At 41.1% G+C, this 17309-nt stretch overlaps 1 protein-coding gene across 1 annotated transcript in view; it reads right to left on the reverse strand.

Annotated features, from left to right (window-relative positions):
- DCUN1D4 (defective in cullin neddylation 1 domain containing 4) overlaps positions 1 to 17309 on the reverse strand; it is a gene marked incomplete at its 5' end in the record, with an annotated part of 67894 nt that overhangs the window by 16693 nt on the left and 33892 nt on the right. The window contains 3 exon segments of the mRNA XM_079769385.1: positions 6540 to 6631; positions 9874 to 9944; positions 15423 to 15514. Of these exon segments, the coding sequence (XP_079625511.1) occupies positions 6540 to 6631; positions 9874 to 9944; positions 15423 to 15514 (255 nt within the window).

Consider the following 17309-nt stretch of genomic DNA (forward strand, 5'->3'; position numbering starts at 1 on the left):
CTTAATTGGGGCAGTGATATAAAAACACAATACCAAAAGACAGAATAAAAATTCCAGAGTTGGAACACATCCACAATGACCTATTTTTCCTACACTTTTTATTTTTAAAAATTTCAACTGGACAGGAAAGATGAAAGAACAGTTAATAAGCACCCATATACCCATCCCCCCTGGTTCACAATAAACACTCACACTTGTGCTCTCTCTCACATACACACTTTTTTCTGAACCATTTGAAAGCAAATTGTCAACAAAATGACACCCTAAACACTTAAATACCATCAGCACACTTAATATCCTATCAATGTTAACTTTCTTGGCTAATATACAACCCACACTGTCAATTTCCCAATTGTTCCCTCAATTTTCTTTATAGCTGCAGCTTTCTTTCAATCCAGGATCCAATTAAGACTCATGCATTGCTTTTAGTTGTCGTATCTCCTTAGTCTATGGAAGGGTGTCCTGCCTTTTTGCTGTCTTTCTTGGAAATGTCATTTTTTGAAGAGATCAGACTACTTGTTTTATAGAATCTCAATGTGTCAGATAATTTCCCTGTAGTTATATTTAGGTCAAGCATGTATGATAAGAGCACTACACATGATGTCCTTCCCGGTGTAGCCCAGAAGGAGGCTGACACGTCACTATGTCCCACACTGGTGATACTGAGCTGATTTGGAGAAAGTGGTGTCCACTAGATTCCCCATGTTAAGATACTTTTCCCTCTGAAATAAGACTCTGAATCCTGTTCCTCAAAAACCTTCACTTGGTGGTTTTGCCATACATTGATGATAGCTGGCTGAATCGATTCTACATTTGAAGGTCCAAATTTTTCCAACTCTATCATGCTTTTATACTTATGGCTGGAATTCTTCTCAAAAGAAGAGCTCTACTTAACACTTTTCTTATTTTGGGGGGGTTAAGGATTTTTGCTTTTATTCAGTGTTATAAGCTATTACTGTCTTTATCCTTTTTGATGAACAAACTGTTCTCATTTGGGCTATGGCCCCTTCAAGCTGGCTCCAGTGTCCTTCTGACATGCGCCCATCAGTCTTTCAGCACATCCTCACTTTCTGGCACAAGATATTCCGCTCACTTTGTACTTTTCCTACCTTAGACTTGAAATCAGCTATTTCTCTACAAAGCCCTGGTGGTGATAACCTATTTTTACAGGGAAGTGACACACTGTTTACTTTTTTCTAAGGAAGTACACTAATTGGTTATTTTTACAAACTACTTTATAAATGTACTAGTACTTTATAAATGAAAATACAGTTCATAATAGAACACACTGATCTATTTTTAGCAATACATTTGTGAAAGCTAAATATTAAAAAAGCCCTCATGATCTACTGAGATAAAATATCTAAAAGCCAAAAATGAGTAAATATTTCATTTGTGAGTCTATAACAAAACAGAATGTTCTTTATTTCTTGCTAATGTTTGAAACCTAAGAATATATGTGTGTGTGTATATACATATATCAGACTATTTTAGAAGTCAGAAATGGCTTCTTTAAGGAAGTAACATGTAAATTGAAAGCTAAAAGAAGAAACTCAATGTTTTTGGAGAGAATGGCTTTCCAGATAAAAGGAACAGCATGTGCAAAGGCCTAGGGGTAGAAGGGAGTGTAGAAAGTCCAAAGACAAAAGAAAACCATTGCAAGTAGACTAGGTAGAGTAAGAGGGGAAGTGGTACAAGATGAGACTGAAAGGGAGATGGGACCAGACCATAAAGAGTTTCTGTGGCCCACAGTGTTTATTTTTTAATTGAGTCCCTGAACCAATGGAAGCCACCTCCTACCATGGGAAAGACCAGGATCAGGCTTACATTTTGAAAAGCTCACTCTGGAAGGAAGGGGGAGAACTGATAGCCTAATTTGAGATGTAGGGCCAGAACCCAACTGAGGGACAATAGAGGATAAAAAGAGAGAATACACAAGAAAGCAGTAAGAGGGAGCAGAGCTCACTTTGCACTGGGCACTCCACAGTGTGGTTTTATTTATTACCATGTATATAAATAAATAATATTAATAATATGGGACGGGTCAATGCTAACTCCAAAACATATAAGGTCGAGGTCCCTGCTCTTCAGTGGAAAGGAAAGTTAAGTATCAAAGCCACAGGAAATTGGCCAGATTTTGATCACTGATTTAGTTCAGTCCTGCTCAATGAGAAGAGGAGCAGTTGTTTGTTTCAACAGATTCAAGGACAGGAAGCACTCATTTAGATAAGTGCTACACAGTTAAAAGGAAATAAAGAAGCTCCGAGTCTTTGGGTAGAGCTGCAAGGCGAAATGTCAAGTTCTGCAGCATGCCTGGGAGTGAGTCCAGCACTCTGGCAAAAGATGTCCCTATGTTTCAAAGACCAGAGAGCTTGTCTGGAGTGTACAGCACAAAATGCCCAAAGTAACATTTCAATTTTATATATCTACTAGAGGCCCGGTGCATGAAATTTGTGCATGGGGGAGGGGTTGTCCCTCAGACCAGCCTGCACCCTCTCCAATCTGGGACCCCTTGAGGGATGTCCTACCGCCCGTTTAGGCCCGATCCCACTGAATATCCCTCTCACAATCCAAGACTGCTGGCTCCCAACTGCCCTCCCCTGCAGACCTGGTCCCCCCCAACTGCCCTCCCCTGCAGGCCTGGGTCCCCCCCAACTGTCCTCCCCTGCAGGCCTTGTCCCCCCCCGCCCTCCCGTGCAGGCCTGGTCCCCCCCCCAACTGCTCTCCCCTGCAGGCCTGGTCCCCCCCAACTTCCCTGCCCTGCTGGCCTGGTTCCCCTCAACTGCCTTCCCCTGCAGGCCTGCCCCCCCCCCCAACTGCCCTCCCCTGCAGGCCTGGTCCCCCCCCCCCAACTGTCCTCCCCTGCAGGCCTGGTCCCCCCCCCCCAACTGCCCTCCCCTGCTGGCCTGGTCCCCACCCAACTGCCCTCCCCTGCAGTCCTGGTCCCCCCCCCAACTGCCCACCCCTGCTGACCTGGTCTTCCCCAACTGCCCTCCTCTGCTGGCCCGTCACCCCTAACTGACCTCCCTGCTGGCCTGATCACCCCCAACTGCCCTCCCCTGCAGGCCTGGGTCTCCCTCAACTGCCCTCCCTTGCTGGCCTGATCTCTCCCAACTGCCCTTCTTTGCTGGCCTGGTCACCCCCAACTGCCCTCCTCTGCTAGCCTGGGCACCCCTAACTTCCCCCAACTGCCCTCCCCTGCAGGCCTGCCCCCACCCCAACTGCCCTCCCCTGCAGGCCTGGTCCCCCCAACTGCCCTCCCCTGCAGGCCTGGGTCTCCCCCAACTGCCCTCCTTTGCTGGCCTGGTCTCCCCCAACTACCCTCCTTTGCTGGCCTGGTCACCCCCAACTGCCCTCCTCTGCTAGCCTGGGCACCCCTAACTTCCCACAACTGCCCTTCCCTGCAGGCCTGGGTCCCCATCAACTGTCCTCCACTGTAGGCCTGGTCCCCCACCCCCAACTGCCCTCCACTGCAGGCCTGGTCCCCCCCAACTACCCTCCCCTGAAGGCCTGGTCCCCCCCAACTGCTCTCCCCTGCAGGCCTGTCCCCACCCTAACTGCCCTCCCCTGCAGTCCTGGTCCCCCCCAACTGCCCACCTCTGCTGACCTGGTCTCCCCCAACTGTCCTCCTCTGCTGGCCCAGTCACCCCTAACTGCCCTCCCTGCTGGCCTGGTCCCCCCCAACTGCCCTCCCCTGCAGGCCTGGGTCCCCCCCAACTGCACTCCCCTGCAGGCCTGGGTCTCCCCCAACTGCCCTCCTTTGCTGGCCTAGTCTCCCCCAACTGCCCTCCGTTGCTGGCCTGGTCTCCCCCAACTGCCCTCCGTTGCTGTCCTGGTCTCCCCCAACTGCCCTCCTTTGCTGGCCTGGTCACCCCTAACTGCCCTCCTCTCCTAGCCTGGGCACCCCGAACTTCCCACCACTGCCCTCCCCTGCGGGCCATCTTGTGGTGGCCATCTTGTGGTGGCCATCTTATGTCCACATGGGGGCAGCCATCTTTGACCACATGAGGGTGGCCATCTTTTGTCTTGGTGTGATGGTCAATTTGCATATTACTCTTTTATTAGATAGGATACTATAAAGGATAGTTACCTGGGTTAGAGATGATATTGTCAACAAAGAATTTAATCTGCTTTAAAAAGGACTTTGTCAGGCAGACCCTCTGGACCAACCACTTGGGAAACAGGCCACTGAGTCGCCAGGTCTGAACCAGAGGTTGCCATCTAGTGGCCACTCAACAAGATCATCAGCAGAGGTGTCAGCTCTTACAAAGGGCCTGTGAAGAAACAGGCTTGGAAAGTAAGCAACCAGCAGAGATTTTTCAGGAAGCGCCACATCTTCAATCCCGTTCCCCCTGCTTTCTGTGACATGTATAAGGAAACACAGATGTTGCAGAGTGACAGTGCCACACTACTACCAAACAAAACATACACATACAGTGGGATCATTTCTTGAGTTTCACTGCCACAAACACATTCGGAATAAACATAAATCAAGACAATAATCCTCAAAAGTTTTAAAATCAAAAGGAAGTTCTCCCCCCTTGCATGGAAAAGACCTTCACCCCTTTACTCAGTCAACCCAAAGGTATTTTCCCAACCCACCATCAGTTCTATGTAGTTAGCTACCACTCTAACACACTTCATTTTGTTTTTAGCTTAAACATCCCTACAAAACAGCAATTTTCAACCTTTTGCATCTCACGGCACATGTAAACTAATGACTAAAATTCTGTGGCACGCCAAAAATTATATTTTTTCCCAATCTGACAAAAACATTAGGTGTAATTTTGATTTATTCACAATGGGCAGCTATTGTTGTATTGGTTGTTGTCATTTTTAGATCTGATAATCAAAGGGAAAAGAGGTCAGTGCCTCAGACTAAATAGTCAGATATTGCATGTTTTCAAAAATCTTGTGGCACACCTGTTGAAAACTGGTGCTATAAAGCTTAATTCATCAGCAGTTGCCTTAACGCATGTTGGAACAAGGCAATAAATAAACCATCAATTAAAACAAGAGCTGTGCCTTCCCTGACTGAAAATGGCCTAGGGAGCCTGGGGACAGATATTCCCTACCAGCTGCTGTCATTTCTTCCCAACCAGAGAGGCCACGCCCACAACTCTGTCTACACAGTGTCAAGGAGAAGAGTCAAGGCTAGTTTCTTTGTGCCCAAGTGTATGCCACATTTCTTCACTTCACCTTCCTGGTTTTAGAAATGCTACCAGAGACACCCAGGAGTGGCCAAACTGATTCAAAACTATCTGATTCCAAAACTCATGGGTTATTTCTAGCACACTTCCACTATACAGATCAAGCCTGATCTGTCCCCGTAGCCATGGGAAAACAGTGATAAGTCTTCATAAACTACTAAAGTGTAATGCTAATAAGCATTATTATCAATAATAAATGGACAATGATACTAAAAGTTGACAAAAATTCCAAAATTATTTAAATAAAACCACTTCAACTCCTGTTTTAATCTAATAAAAATTGAAGTCTTATTCCCAGTTAAAGTGAAAAGGAAAAGAGAAGTTATTCCAAGTACTCTAGATCACAGCTATGTATCTTCCAACCATTTGAAATGTTTAGTCATCCACCTCATCCTTCAATGCATAACGTAGAATAACAATTTATGTTTTCTTGAATGAAACTCTCAGCAAACACACACACATACATCCACAGACACACCACACACACATACACATAAGCACAAAGGGAACACATAAAACCACTGATTTTTTTCTTATTCTGGGCCAGGTAACACAAACAGAATCTTTATTATTACTACTTTTTAATCACTAGAGTAATGAAGTTCCAATTTTGCCCTAAGCTAACACAGAATATATAAAATAGAAGATATCAAATATTTTCACTTATAAGTTACACTCTTCTCAACTTTTTCTCACTAACTATAAACCAGATTCTAATAAGCCTTTGCTGTTTAAGCTCTACCCCTGGGCTGTTCAATCCAGTAGCTGCTAGACACATGTGGCTACTGAGCACTTGAAATGAAGCTAATGCAAATCGAGATGTATCATAAACGTAAAATACACATCACATTTTGAAGATTTAGTATGAAAAAAGAATGTTTTTAAATTCCACATAAACATGTTTAAAAATAGTTCATTGATTTTTAAACTATTTATTACATGCTGGAATGATAATAATTTGGGTTAAATAAAATATATTAAAATTAATTGTACCTGTTTCTTTTTACACCTTTTTAATGTGGCTATTGGAAAATTTTTAATTACATATTGGTTCACATATACGAGAAAAGGCTAGTCTATTTCCTACTGGGTAGAGCTGCTCTAGAAGAATACAAAAATAAATAATAAATACTCACATAAAAACTTTAATTGCTAAAATTCAACCAAAAAGCCCTCCTCATCACATAAAAATGACTCATGGCCCCAGTAGAAGTCTGCCCAGATCAGCTGGCCTTCATCCAGTCACCCAACCCAGGCTCCCTGAGGTATCAGGGAGGAGGCTGCCAGTCTGGGAGAGTAGCGACCCCCCAGTACAGTCTTAGGACTTACTGTAGAGAAGTCATTCCTTTTAACCATTCCTGTAGAGTAAAATAACCCATATTTTGTGCATCCAATTTCCAAGCTAGGACAAGCATAACTACCTGTTTAAAAAAAAAAAAAAGAAACCCAATCAAATCAGAACAACAGACCTCAGCAATTAAATACATTAACACCTCGCTAACTGCTTCTGTTCATGGTAGTTTAGTCACTGAAACATGAACAAAGTAACTGCAAAAATGAGTTCTAGATTGGCAAACATCTAGAAGTTTGATAATTCAGTCTGCTGATAAGGGTTTGGAGAAACACAAACTCTTATGATGCGTGCTGGTGAAAGTGTAAAGAGATTGACCTTCCCAGAGGGCAATTTTTCAGTGCCTATCAAAACTAAAACCAGTAAGTGACTCGGCAATTCCACCTACGGAAAGTTATCTTATAGATATACCTGCACATACACATTAACGTGTACATTCAACAATGCTGACCACAGTACTATTTGTAGAAGCAGAAGATTGTAAACTAACATTTATAAATAAGGGACTAGTAATTGCATACTTCTTTGCTAAATACATTCCACATAAAGGAATACTATGCCCCATTATGACAAAGTAGAGCTATGGGTACAAATAGAGAACAATCTCTAAGATGTATTAAATGAAAAGAGCAAGGTACAGAACAGAGTTAAAAAATAAAAAGGTGGGTGGTGGGACACACACCTGAGACACATACAGTGGAGCTGTATCACAAATACATTAATGTTTGTAAATTCAACTGCACAGACTGGGGGAATTATTTTAAAGTAGCCCAATGGCCCACATCAATAGCACTATGCCTGACTGAGCCCAGGAGGAGAAGCAGGGCCCAATCTTTTCTGTGGGGCACCATATACTAGTAAACATATCAAACAGCTGTACTATGAGGGCAGGATTAAGTATACTTTTTCTGTTTAAAATTTCCTTTCATCAAATATTAATTAAATCAGTACATATCAATTTTTAAAGTCACTAGGTGTTTTAGATTTCGAAAATCTAGATTACTAAGTAGATTATGAGGACTGATTAGTAAGCCAATGCTTCTACATTATTATGTACATCATCACAAAATGATTGGTAAATAGGTTAAAAATAGTAACTTAAGAGACCAATGGGCTATTTAGGAGTATTTCCCCAAAAGAAGAAGTTATATGTTCTTTAAAATATTTACACATTAGAGGATTTTCTCCTCCTCTCTTGAACTAACCCACATTTTTTAATTCAAATTTGGTATGTTCTCAATATCTATATTCAATCCTCTATTAGAAAGATTTTTTTAAATTCCACATAAACATGTTTAAAAAATGGTGAAGGCACAAGAACACAGACAAGTGCACATGATATGTGTCTAAACTGCCAAAGCGCACGTTCGCCATGGGGATTTCTTTACACAAAACAGACCTTTTCTTTTAATAGCTAATAAGAAAGCTAACTACTTAAATAAAGGATCTTGCTGTTACCTTAGTAAATGAAAGTAGGCTTGAATTTTATAACCTGCTTAAACTCTATAAGCTATAAATATCAGGCAAAGTGAGAGTTTTAAGTACTTTAAGGTGCTTACTCATTGATGCAAACGGCGTTTTAAAAACTGTTTTTGCCACTTTTTCAAATGTTAATATTTCTGAAATTGTAATGTATCCCCAATTAATGGCATGTCTGAGCTTATTTAGCAACATTTTTTCTTTCTTAGTGATGATACAACTTATATAACTTCTACTAGTAGCATCTTAGAATTGAAGTACAGTGATAAATACTTTAAAATATTCTAAATTCGGTCTTTCAGTCTTCAATGTACATGATTCAACATTTCAAGACTATTTTTACGGAAAGAGAGCTAAAGGACTCATTACTGCCCCAAAAGGAGTAATAGAGCAGCTCTCTTTTATTGAGTACTGGTATTTGGAGGTGAGGAACTTTGGAGAGCTGAGGACCCCTTTTCCAGTTAGAGCCAACATCAGCACTCCCTCACACCGACAGGCCTTTCCACCTCTGAGTATAAATGCTCACACAATCCCTTTCACACATGCAGCCTGACCCCAGCCTCCTCACCTCCTCACCGCTGGCCCTGCTGCCCATCCCTCTGATCAGACGTGGACTGACATCCTCTGGTGGAATCTCTGTAGCCCCTCTCAAGCCCAGCTCACTCATACTGTTCGAAAAACACCCTGCCCGCCTCGAGCCAGCTCTCAACAGGACACGTCCTTCTTCAAGTCGGGGAATGTTACTTTCTATGTCTATGAGTGTCTATGGACCAGATCAGGCAAAATACTACTGACCCAGTTTTCCCTAAACCTTTACGCCAAGCTGAATAATTTATCTAGATACCTGAACTAGAATCACATTACATTTTAAAATACAAGACAAAAATCCATGTAATAAAGTTAACATTCCAAAGGCTCTTTAGAAAACTGAAAATGTTATTAGGGGGATGTGGAGGAGAACAGAGGCACAGAAATGGTAAGGATAAAAAAAGAAAAGTTTTAATAAAAAAGTGTGAAGTCTCAATTCCTAGTTTTCTTTAAGAGCATGACATATATGCATGGGCACCAGATATCCTGCAAATAGTCTGAATGAAGGGGATGATCTTGAGATCGCTTCCAGGTCATAAATTCATTTAGGATCTAAGGCATATTTGTTAAAATTGGAAGCTAATGTAATATTCAACTGCACAGTTAGTGATCCAGGGCATTTGTATGAGCACAATTTTTCATTTTAGTATGAGAGAGTAGATGTGGGAACAGGAAAAAATATTCAACAATAGCATGGTGATAAGAATTAGGCAAAAATAAGCATGTAAAATAAATTCTAATTAAACTTTTTAAGGGAAGTACTTAGGGCCTTTACACTAAAAAGCAATCACTTTCTGAGGTAAATTAAAATGGAAGTGAAAGAGCTATGAAAAATTCTTGATAATTACAACCTACTGAAAACCCTTATTCAAAGTCCTAGGTAAACTACATTAGGCTGGGACAACTACGGAGGGAGACAAAGGGACACATGCTGTGCCTCGGTCCCCGAGCTGATCTGTCACTGTAGGTACACATGCCCACACCACTTTTTAAAAATCTAGTTTAACTACCTTATTACTGTACCTTTTAGATACAAGAAATTAAACATGAGAGAAAAAAATGACTGTACACCATACCAACAAAAAATTTCACTTACAAATCAAATTAGAATTGAAATCTGTTTCTTGGATTGCTTCATAAAAACTAACACACTATTACTTTTTTATTGTTGCTTTATTTGTCAAGGGACAAAAGATTTAAGAAAAATAATCAACTGATTGACTCGACTTACTAAGTTAGACTTACATTTTCTGGTTCAACACCAATGTCTTCACAAAATTTCTCCATGCCTTCAGGACCTACAACATCATCAGTACCTGTGGTGAAATGCAATCTTATATAAATTAAATCTAACCATGTGCACTATTACTACTGTGATAGTATTATATTGTCAAAATATTTACTATCCAAGTAAACTAAAATCAAATAACAATTAAGGGCTAGAACTCCTTTCTGAAGAAAGAAATCATCAAGTATAAATTGAAAAATATTCTGGCATATCTTTAAAGGATTCTACTCTGCACAATCATTTAAGTCAAATCATTGCCATGTCCCTCAACCTATGGACATATGACAGACATAATTTATGTGTAAAGATAAGGTTGCCTGCAAAGTCACTAATAACCCCCTAATTGTCAAATGTAATAGATGTAACAGTCCATATTTATGTTACTGGACTTTTCTGTGATACCTGACCATTTGAAGCAGTTCTCACTTCACAAAACTTGTCTCCTCCCATGACTTCTGGAAGTGCCCTCTCTCATCTGGTTTTGCCACCTCTCCTCCTTGGCTTCTTTATGGGTTGGGTCCTTTGCTTCTCCCAACTTGTTAAATGTGATGTGCAGAGTTCCATCCTTAAACCTCTCCCAATCCATTCTATATACTCTCCCTAGGAAATTTCAACCTACCTGAGGTTTCAGGTACTACTACCCAGATCTCTTTCTAGCCCACACTTTCCCTCTAACTTTTGGGCTGTCTACATCACATCCTCTTTAACTAACACAACTAAACTCATCTTCTGCCCCAAACTCCTCCTCCTGCATTTCACATTTCTACTACCACCTACTGAGCCCATCATCTCTCCAGGCCAAGCCTGCTTATCCTCCTGTATTCTATCTCAACTGGTGGCACCACCAGAAATAGAAACCTGGGAGTCATCCTGGATCCTTCCCTTACACACTTTCCGCATCCAATCAATATTCAAAATCTTTCCTTCCAAATATGTCTTAATTGGACCTATCCTGCACTGACCTATTCAGGCTCTGTCCTTTCACTGAGGTTACCCCAGCAGTCTCTTCAGGATCACCCTAATTCCAGAGCCTTGTCCCCCTCTGACCTTTCTCTAGTAATTATTTTTATCCTTTTATTTTAGATATGTTTCTATGTATTCCCAACTTTCTTAATTTGATTATTAGAGGAAAAGTTATCGTATCAAATAAAAGTTTACTTAATTTTTAATTTAGTTATTTTTTGCTACATTAACATATAAACACCAGGCAAAAATCTCATTTAAAAGTGAAAGCGAAAAATTAAAATATTTAAAAAGCAAAAGTTTCCCCTCTAATCCCTCCATACTCTCCAGAGACAACCATTTATTAAAGAATCCCTTTAAGTACCCTTCCCAAACCAAGTTTCTACATACATATTTATTTGCTGTTTCTAAATTTGTCCAGGCAATTCTCTTTGGCTTTCCAGGTATACAATAATTTAATAATTTCATCTCCAACAAATGATCATTTTTGTCTCCTCCTTTTCAATATTTATGCCCCTTCTTTCTTTCTCTTATCTAACAACACTATGTATTAACTTACAAAACAATGGCAAATAACATTTATCTCATTCTTGATTCAAATGTGAATCCAGTTAGCATTTTTATCATTTGATACCTTGCTAAGCTTTAGGTTTGAGAGCCTAAATGCACACATTCATGATATGTTACATCAAGAAGACATTAATATGTTCACATGGTAAAATGTTCAAATAGAGAAAGACTGAGTAAAATACAGTAAAAGAGAAAGCCTGCCTTCTCCCTTTCCTTATTAATTAGGTGTGTATCCTCCCAGACCTTTCTGTTATATATTCATGTATGTGCAAATACACAATAAAATGCAGTTTTAAATTTATCTATACACCTGGGTTCATGCTGTATCTATAAATTCTACATCTTCCTTTTTTCATTAAGTATGTCTGATAATCTTCCTGTGAGAGTATCTATGCATCTACTTTGTTCTTGTTAGCAGACATTTTCCATTACTCCACTGTATGTAATATGTGTATGTGTGTATGTTCATCATTCTACTACTATAAAATAATTAGGCTGTAAGGTTAAAGAATAATTATTCTCACAAGGAAATAGCCACCTGTCCCTATTTTGCTAAGAGGTTTTGTTTTTAGGAAAAGACGCCTTTTTGTTATTTACCAATAGGACTCACTGAAGGTGGTTGCATAGAGCTGAAAATAAAAAGTTACTTTTTAATTCTTTTTAGTCTCTTTGGTTTCCATTTTTGCTGATTTTATAAAAGCTCTTTCACTGTAACCTATTCTTGAGCCTGGCCAGCCCGTGCCTGTGCACTAGGGCCTGGGAGTCTCCAGGCCTCTCTCCACCTCTTGCCCCCTCCCTCCTGGTTACTGCCTCCCGCTCGGTCAATACTCATTACAAAGATGATGCTTCTCAGTTTGTCCATTTGCCACACTAGAAAATGAGCACAGTGCTTCTGTTCACTGCACCCCTGAGCCTGGCACATGGCAAGACCTCAAAGAAAGGTCTGCTGATGTACACTGTGCAGGAATGTTAATTATCCATGCTCTTCCTTTTTTCCACATTTTATGCAATGCCACTGTCGTATTAATTGTATACATTTGCACTGTGTGTTTTGAAAGAGCAACAAGTTTTCAACAGTAGGATTTGCAATGGTATGGCCTGCCAAAAGTAATTATTTTATCCTAAAAAAGCTAAAATATAGCTTGTCAATTAACATTAAAAAGCTACCCATAATCCTGCTATCTAAAACAACTTCTTCTTTCATCTAATTAATCTTTCTCATGGACTTATTTAGATCTATCTGTAATCACACTGTTCACTGGGATTATTGTTATATTTACACTGAATTTATCAATTACTTTGTAGAATTGAGCAATCGCATTCTAACAAATATGCCACTGACTAACACAAAGTGGGGTTTGAGGAAGATGGTTTAAAAAACCATTATATCTAAAATAAGCTATGGAATGCCCAGGAGACAGATACTGGAGATATATTTGGAAGGCAGACATACTGATAATAATCTAGAGAAAAGTGGTCCTCCCACTTTCCCTCCCATTTTAAAGTGATTTAGTCCACATCCTAGAACGTGCTGGGGCTAACTGGCCAGGCAGGAGCTGGAGAGCAGGGCTCAAGCTGCAGAAGCCACAGCAGTCAGCAAGGTGAGGAGTGAAACGGACAGCTCAGGAAAGAACTGAAGGTCCATCCATGTGAAACAACTGCATACCAAGACCCCTGCTGCCCCTCCACTCCTCTCCAGACTAAAGTACAGGAGTCAGCCCAAACCAGCGGGCTGGCTCCTAGTGAAAGTGCACACACCACGGGCGGTAAAGCCCTCCTCGTTCCAGGGAGCTGTGGCCTCACAGACGGCCTCCCACAGACTCACTCTGCAGCACAACCTGTAAGTCATCCTTCAATAATACTGACCTATAGTTTTTAACTCATGTAGTTGGGACTTTAAAAGTGAAAAAGTGGCCACTTGAAGCTTTTAATTATTCCCAATTTCAATCCATTTTCCCTACTGATAGGATACAGAAGAAGAAGGAAAAGGAGGGAGGCAGGTGTAAAAATAGAGCCAGCCACACCCCCAGAAACACCTTTTGAATGGACTACCAGGAACCAGCCAGCCAGGACCTCAGGGAACCTAAAGAATGTGGCTTAAGCTTTATCCCAAATGTCATCTTTCTGGGCCAGAGAAAAGCAAACAAGAAGGAAAATTGTAGCCTGCTCGCTCTCTTTTTAAGTATAAGAGAGTAACTTTTTAAAGAAAACAGAAGTGGGGCTTAGACTATGGAAAAATTTATGCTTACTTGTAAAGGAAGACACAAAAAAATCAAAATAGCTGTGCTATGATGATGGGATTAAGTGTTCTTTTTATGTTTAAAATATCCTGTTTATAATACATTTCATAACAACAATTGTGAGCCAAGAAGAAAGCAAAAGATCTTCATAGTCGAAGTGATACAAATATCAGAAAATTCTTCATTCATTCAGCATCCATGTACCAAACACCTGGAAAACTGTCTTCTTTTAAAAAATCCTCACCAGAGGGTATTTTTTCCATTGATTTTTACAGAGAGTAGAAAGGAGAGAGGGGGACAGGGGAGGGGGAGAGAGAGATGTGAGAGAGACACATCGATTGGTTGGCTCCCGAACACACCCCAACCAGGGCAGGATCAAATCTACAAAGCCAGGTTTGTGCCCTTGACCAGCAATCGAACCCGAAACTCTTTGGTGTGTGGGCTGCCACTCTATGCACTGAGCCCAGGGCTCAAACACTTTACTAGGAAGACAAAATGTCTTCAAGAGACTCATGTTCTTATGTCATAAATGTGAAAACAGATGAAGTCTAACATTAAGTAAGTTTTTGTACTAGTGTCCACGCCCTGCAAACAAATCTAGCTGAAACTAGTTCAAGTAATGAAGGTGGACTCACTAGAAAGACACTGGGGTAGCTCACGAAATTCCAATAAACCACAGGAATCAGGATCGCATCCTTTCAAGTCCACACCAGAAGAGAAAGATTCGTCTCCCAGTTCCTGATAATCCCAGAAAATTTTGTCTGATTGGCCAGGCCTGAATGATCTGTCAGCCCCTGGAACAATCTCTGTGGCCAAAAGGGGCCAGGCTCTTACCAGAAAAAGGGTAGGGGAAGGGGGGGTCAGGCCATGAGAGGAATCCTCACTTTGATACTCAGTAAAACGGTATCAGAACTAGTGATGAACAATGTCCCGGAGAAGTACAAGGGCTATTAGGCTAATTAGGGGGCTTTATAGTTAGAGCATCTTGTCAGATGGGAAAATGGAGAAAAGCACTCCAAACAAAGGGCCGGCAGGGAACTAGTTCTTTTATCCCATAGGTAGCAGGGATTTGTGAAGTGGGGCGGGGCGGACTGTCGACAGGAATGTTGCTTTGAAGGATGCTGGGATAGTGAAGTTGATAGGAAATAAGTTAGAAATAGGAATGATAAAAAGAACCTCCAGCTCAAACTTGTCTGAAAATTTTTCTTTCTCTCTTTTACACCACACACAGCCACAAAAACAACCAAACCTTAGATTTCAGTATTACACCAGCCAACCAATTATAATAAGATGCAAAACTGGGACTGAATTTAACACATTTAAATGACAAAACAAACATTTTCTGCCAAATGATCTTTCAAAATAGAGACACTTAATGTAAGAAATTCTGTTGCATTGCATAATGGTTCAAAGCAGCAAAGCTTATTTTAACTTCAATGTGTAAACCAAATAATCACCCATTACCAGCATTTGAATAGGTTTCCTAGCAATCCAAAGTACTTCTCCCAAGTGCATTTCATCTTTTCAGTTTGCTTCTAGTGTTCTGAATTCTTTGGCTTAGCTGCTGGCTATAAATAGGACATTTGATTATTTGTTTCAATGATGTTCTCTCCCTCAAACAGGGACACACACACACACATACCAAATTTGAAAAGTACACAATTCCTAATCTCCTCTATGGTAGTCCCTACTTTCAGGGGGATCAGTCTAAGATGATATAAGTGATTACCTACCTGCATATTCATAGAACCACTCTAAGCACCTCTTACTTGAAAAAGCTTCTTCTTCAGTCTTTATTCTAGTTGAATCATATTTTCTATACATGCTAGAAATTGAGAAAGCAGTTTTAAGTTATTTAAAGTAAAGATTCTGAGTTCTTTTTAAGTAGCAGATAGATTTTATTCAATTACCCAAACCACACATCTATTTAATCTGTATTTCAAGTATATTTTAAGTATTTTGCTTCCTGAATTTAGAAGCTTAAGCTTTTATAACTATAGTTTTAAACACAGTCACACCCAATACAGAATTAAATGGTAAGTACTTAACGTAAGTTTTTCTTTGATTAACAAATCATCAGTAAGAACTGAATAGAACAGGTATTTTATAGATCCCCTTCTACCTCACTAGCCAGAACTAAGTATAGAATGACAGTGAGATACTTCAAAAATGTCTACGATGTTTTCTTCAACTGATGACCCTACGACTCACTCCTGTCTCACACTAGGTTCTCCTGACTTCTGTGCCTTATGAGTCAGGCTGGGCAAAGAGCACAGTGTAAGAAAGAACCTGTCAATATTAGGTACCTCGAGGGAACATAAGAAAATAAAAAGAAACATCAAACTATGTTCAAGCCTCCAAGAAAAAAAAATAAGGTGTATAGTTGATCACACAAAGTCTCTTGAATGGTTTCTTCATTAGGATAACCTTAAAAACCTCAGGAGAAGTTTAGAGAAGCCCTGGCTTCTGCCATTCTCTCATCATTCCCTACTACTGTGGAAACAGCCAGCATAAGCTGGAAAACTAAACCCGAAAGCACAGCAGCCTCTTCCTCCAACCCGTGATATTTGGCAAGAAGTTCTTATTTCATAATGACCTGGAGCTGAGGACTGGAATATTCCCTACTTGGGGAGGGAAGAGGAGGCAGTATCTTTACAAATAGTGATTTGGATAGAAAAATTATAAGTATATACTTTTCTTATCCTTTATTGATATATAAACTAGAGGCCCGGTGCATGAAAATTCATGCACTGGAAGGGGGGGGTCCCTCAGCCCGGCCTGCCCCCTCTCACAGTCCGGGAGCCCTCAGGGGCGGGAGGCGTCCCGGCAATCAGGGGAAGGCGATGCCCCATCACACCTCTGCTGCTGCCACTGCCAGCAGCGCAAGCCTCGGCCGGCCCTGGTTACCTGAGCCTTGGGCGGCCCTGGGTGGCTGGGTAGCCAACATCCAAGGCTTGCCTGCGCCTCAGGCCGGCCCTGGGTGGCTGTGGGGCTGAGGGGGATGGGGGACTCCAGAGGCAGGCGCGCAGAGCAGCCAAGCCCACCTGGGGGCGGGTCCGGCCTTGCTGCGCCTGCCACCCGGGAAGGGCTGAGGGGACTGGGCGCCGCCATCTTTGAGGGTGTGGCAGTCAATTAGCATATTCCCTCCTTATTGGCTGTGGGTGCCACCATCTTTGAGGGCGGGCGGTCAATTAGCATATTCCCTCCTTATTGGCTGTGGGCACTGCCATCTTTGAGGGCGGGACAGTCAATTAGCATATTCCCTCCTTATTGGCTATGGGTGCCGCCATCTTTGCAACAGCGTGAGGGTCAATTAGCATATTCCCACTTTATTAGATAGGATTGACTAAACAGATATATATAAATATTTATGAATATAATTTTTATTTACATAGTATATAAAAATCATGTAATTCTTTTTAAATGAGCATTTATTCATGACCCACACATTCACCAGAATATCTGTATATACCTCTGATTAGAGATTCTGAGTTTCAATACCAAAAAAAGGACATGGTTATAGGATGGGAAGATATTTAAATTGCATACCACCAGTTTTGTTTTCTTCAATAAAGGTAGCCATAATACCTGGAAGCAAAGACGGTCACTGTCCAAAGGTT

This window comes from Cnephaeus nilssonii (assembly GCF_951640355.1).
Source record: "Cnephaeus nilssonii genome assembly, chromosome: 1".
Taxonomy (NCBI): domain Eukaryota; kingdom Metazoa; phylum Chordata; class Mammalia; order Chiroptera; family Vespertilionidae; genus Cnephaeus; species Cnephaeus nilssonii.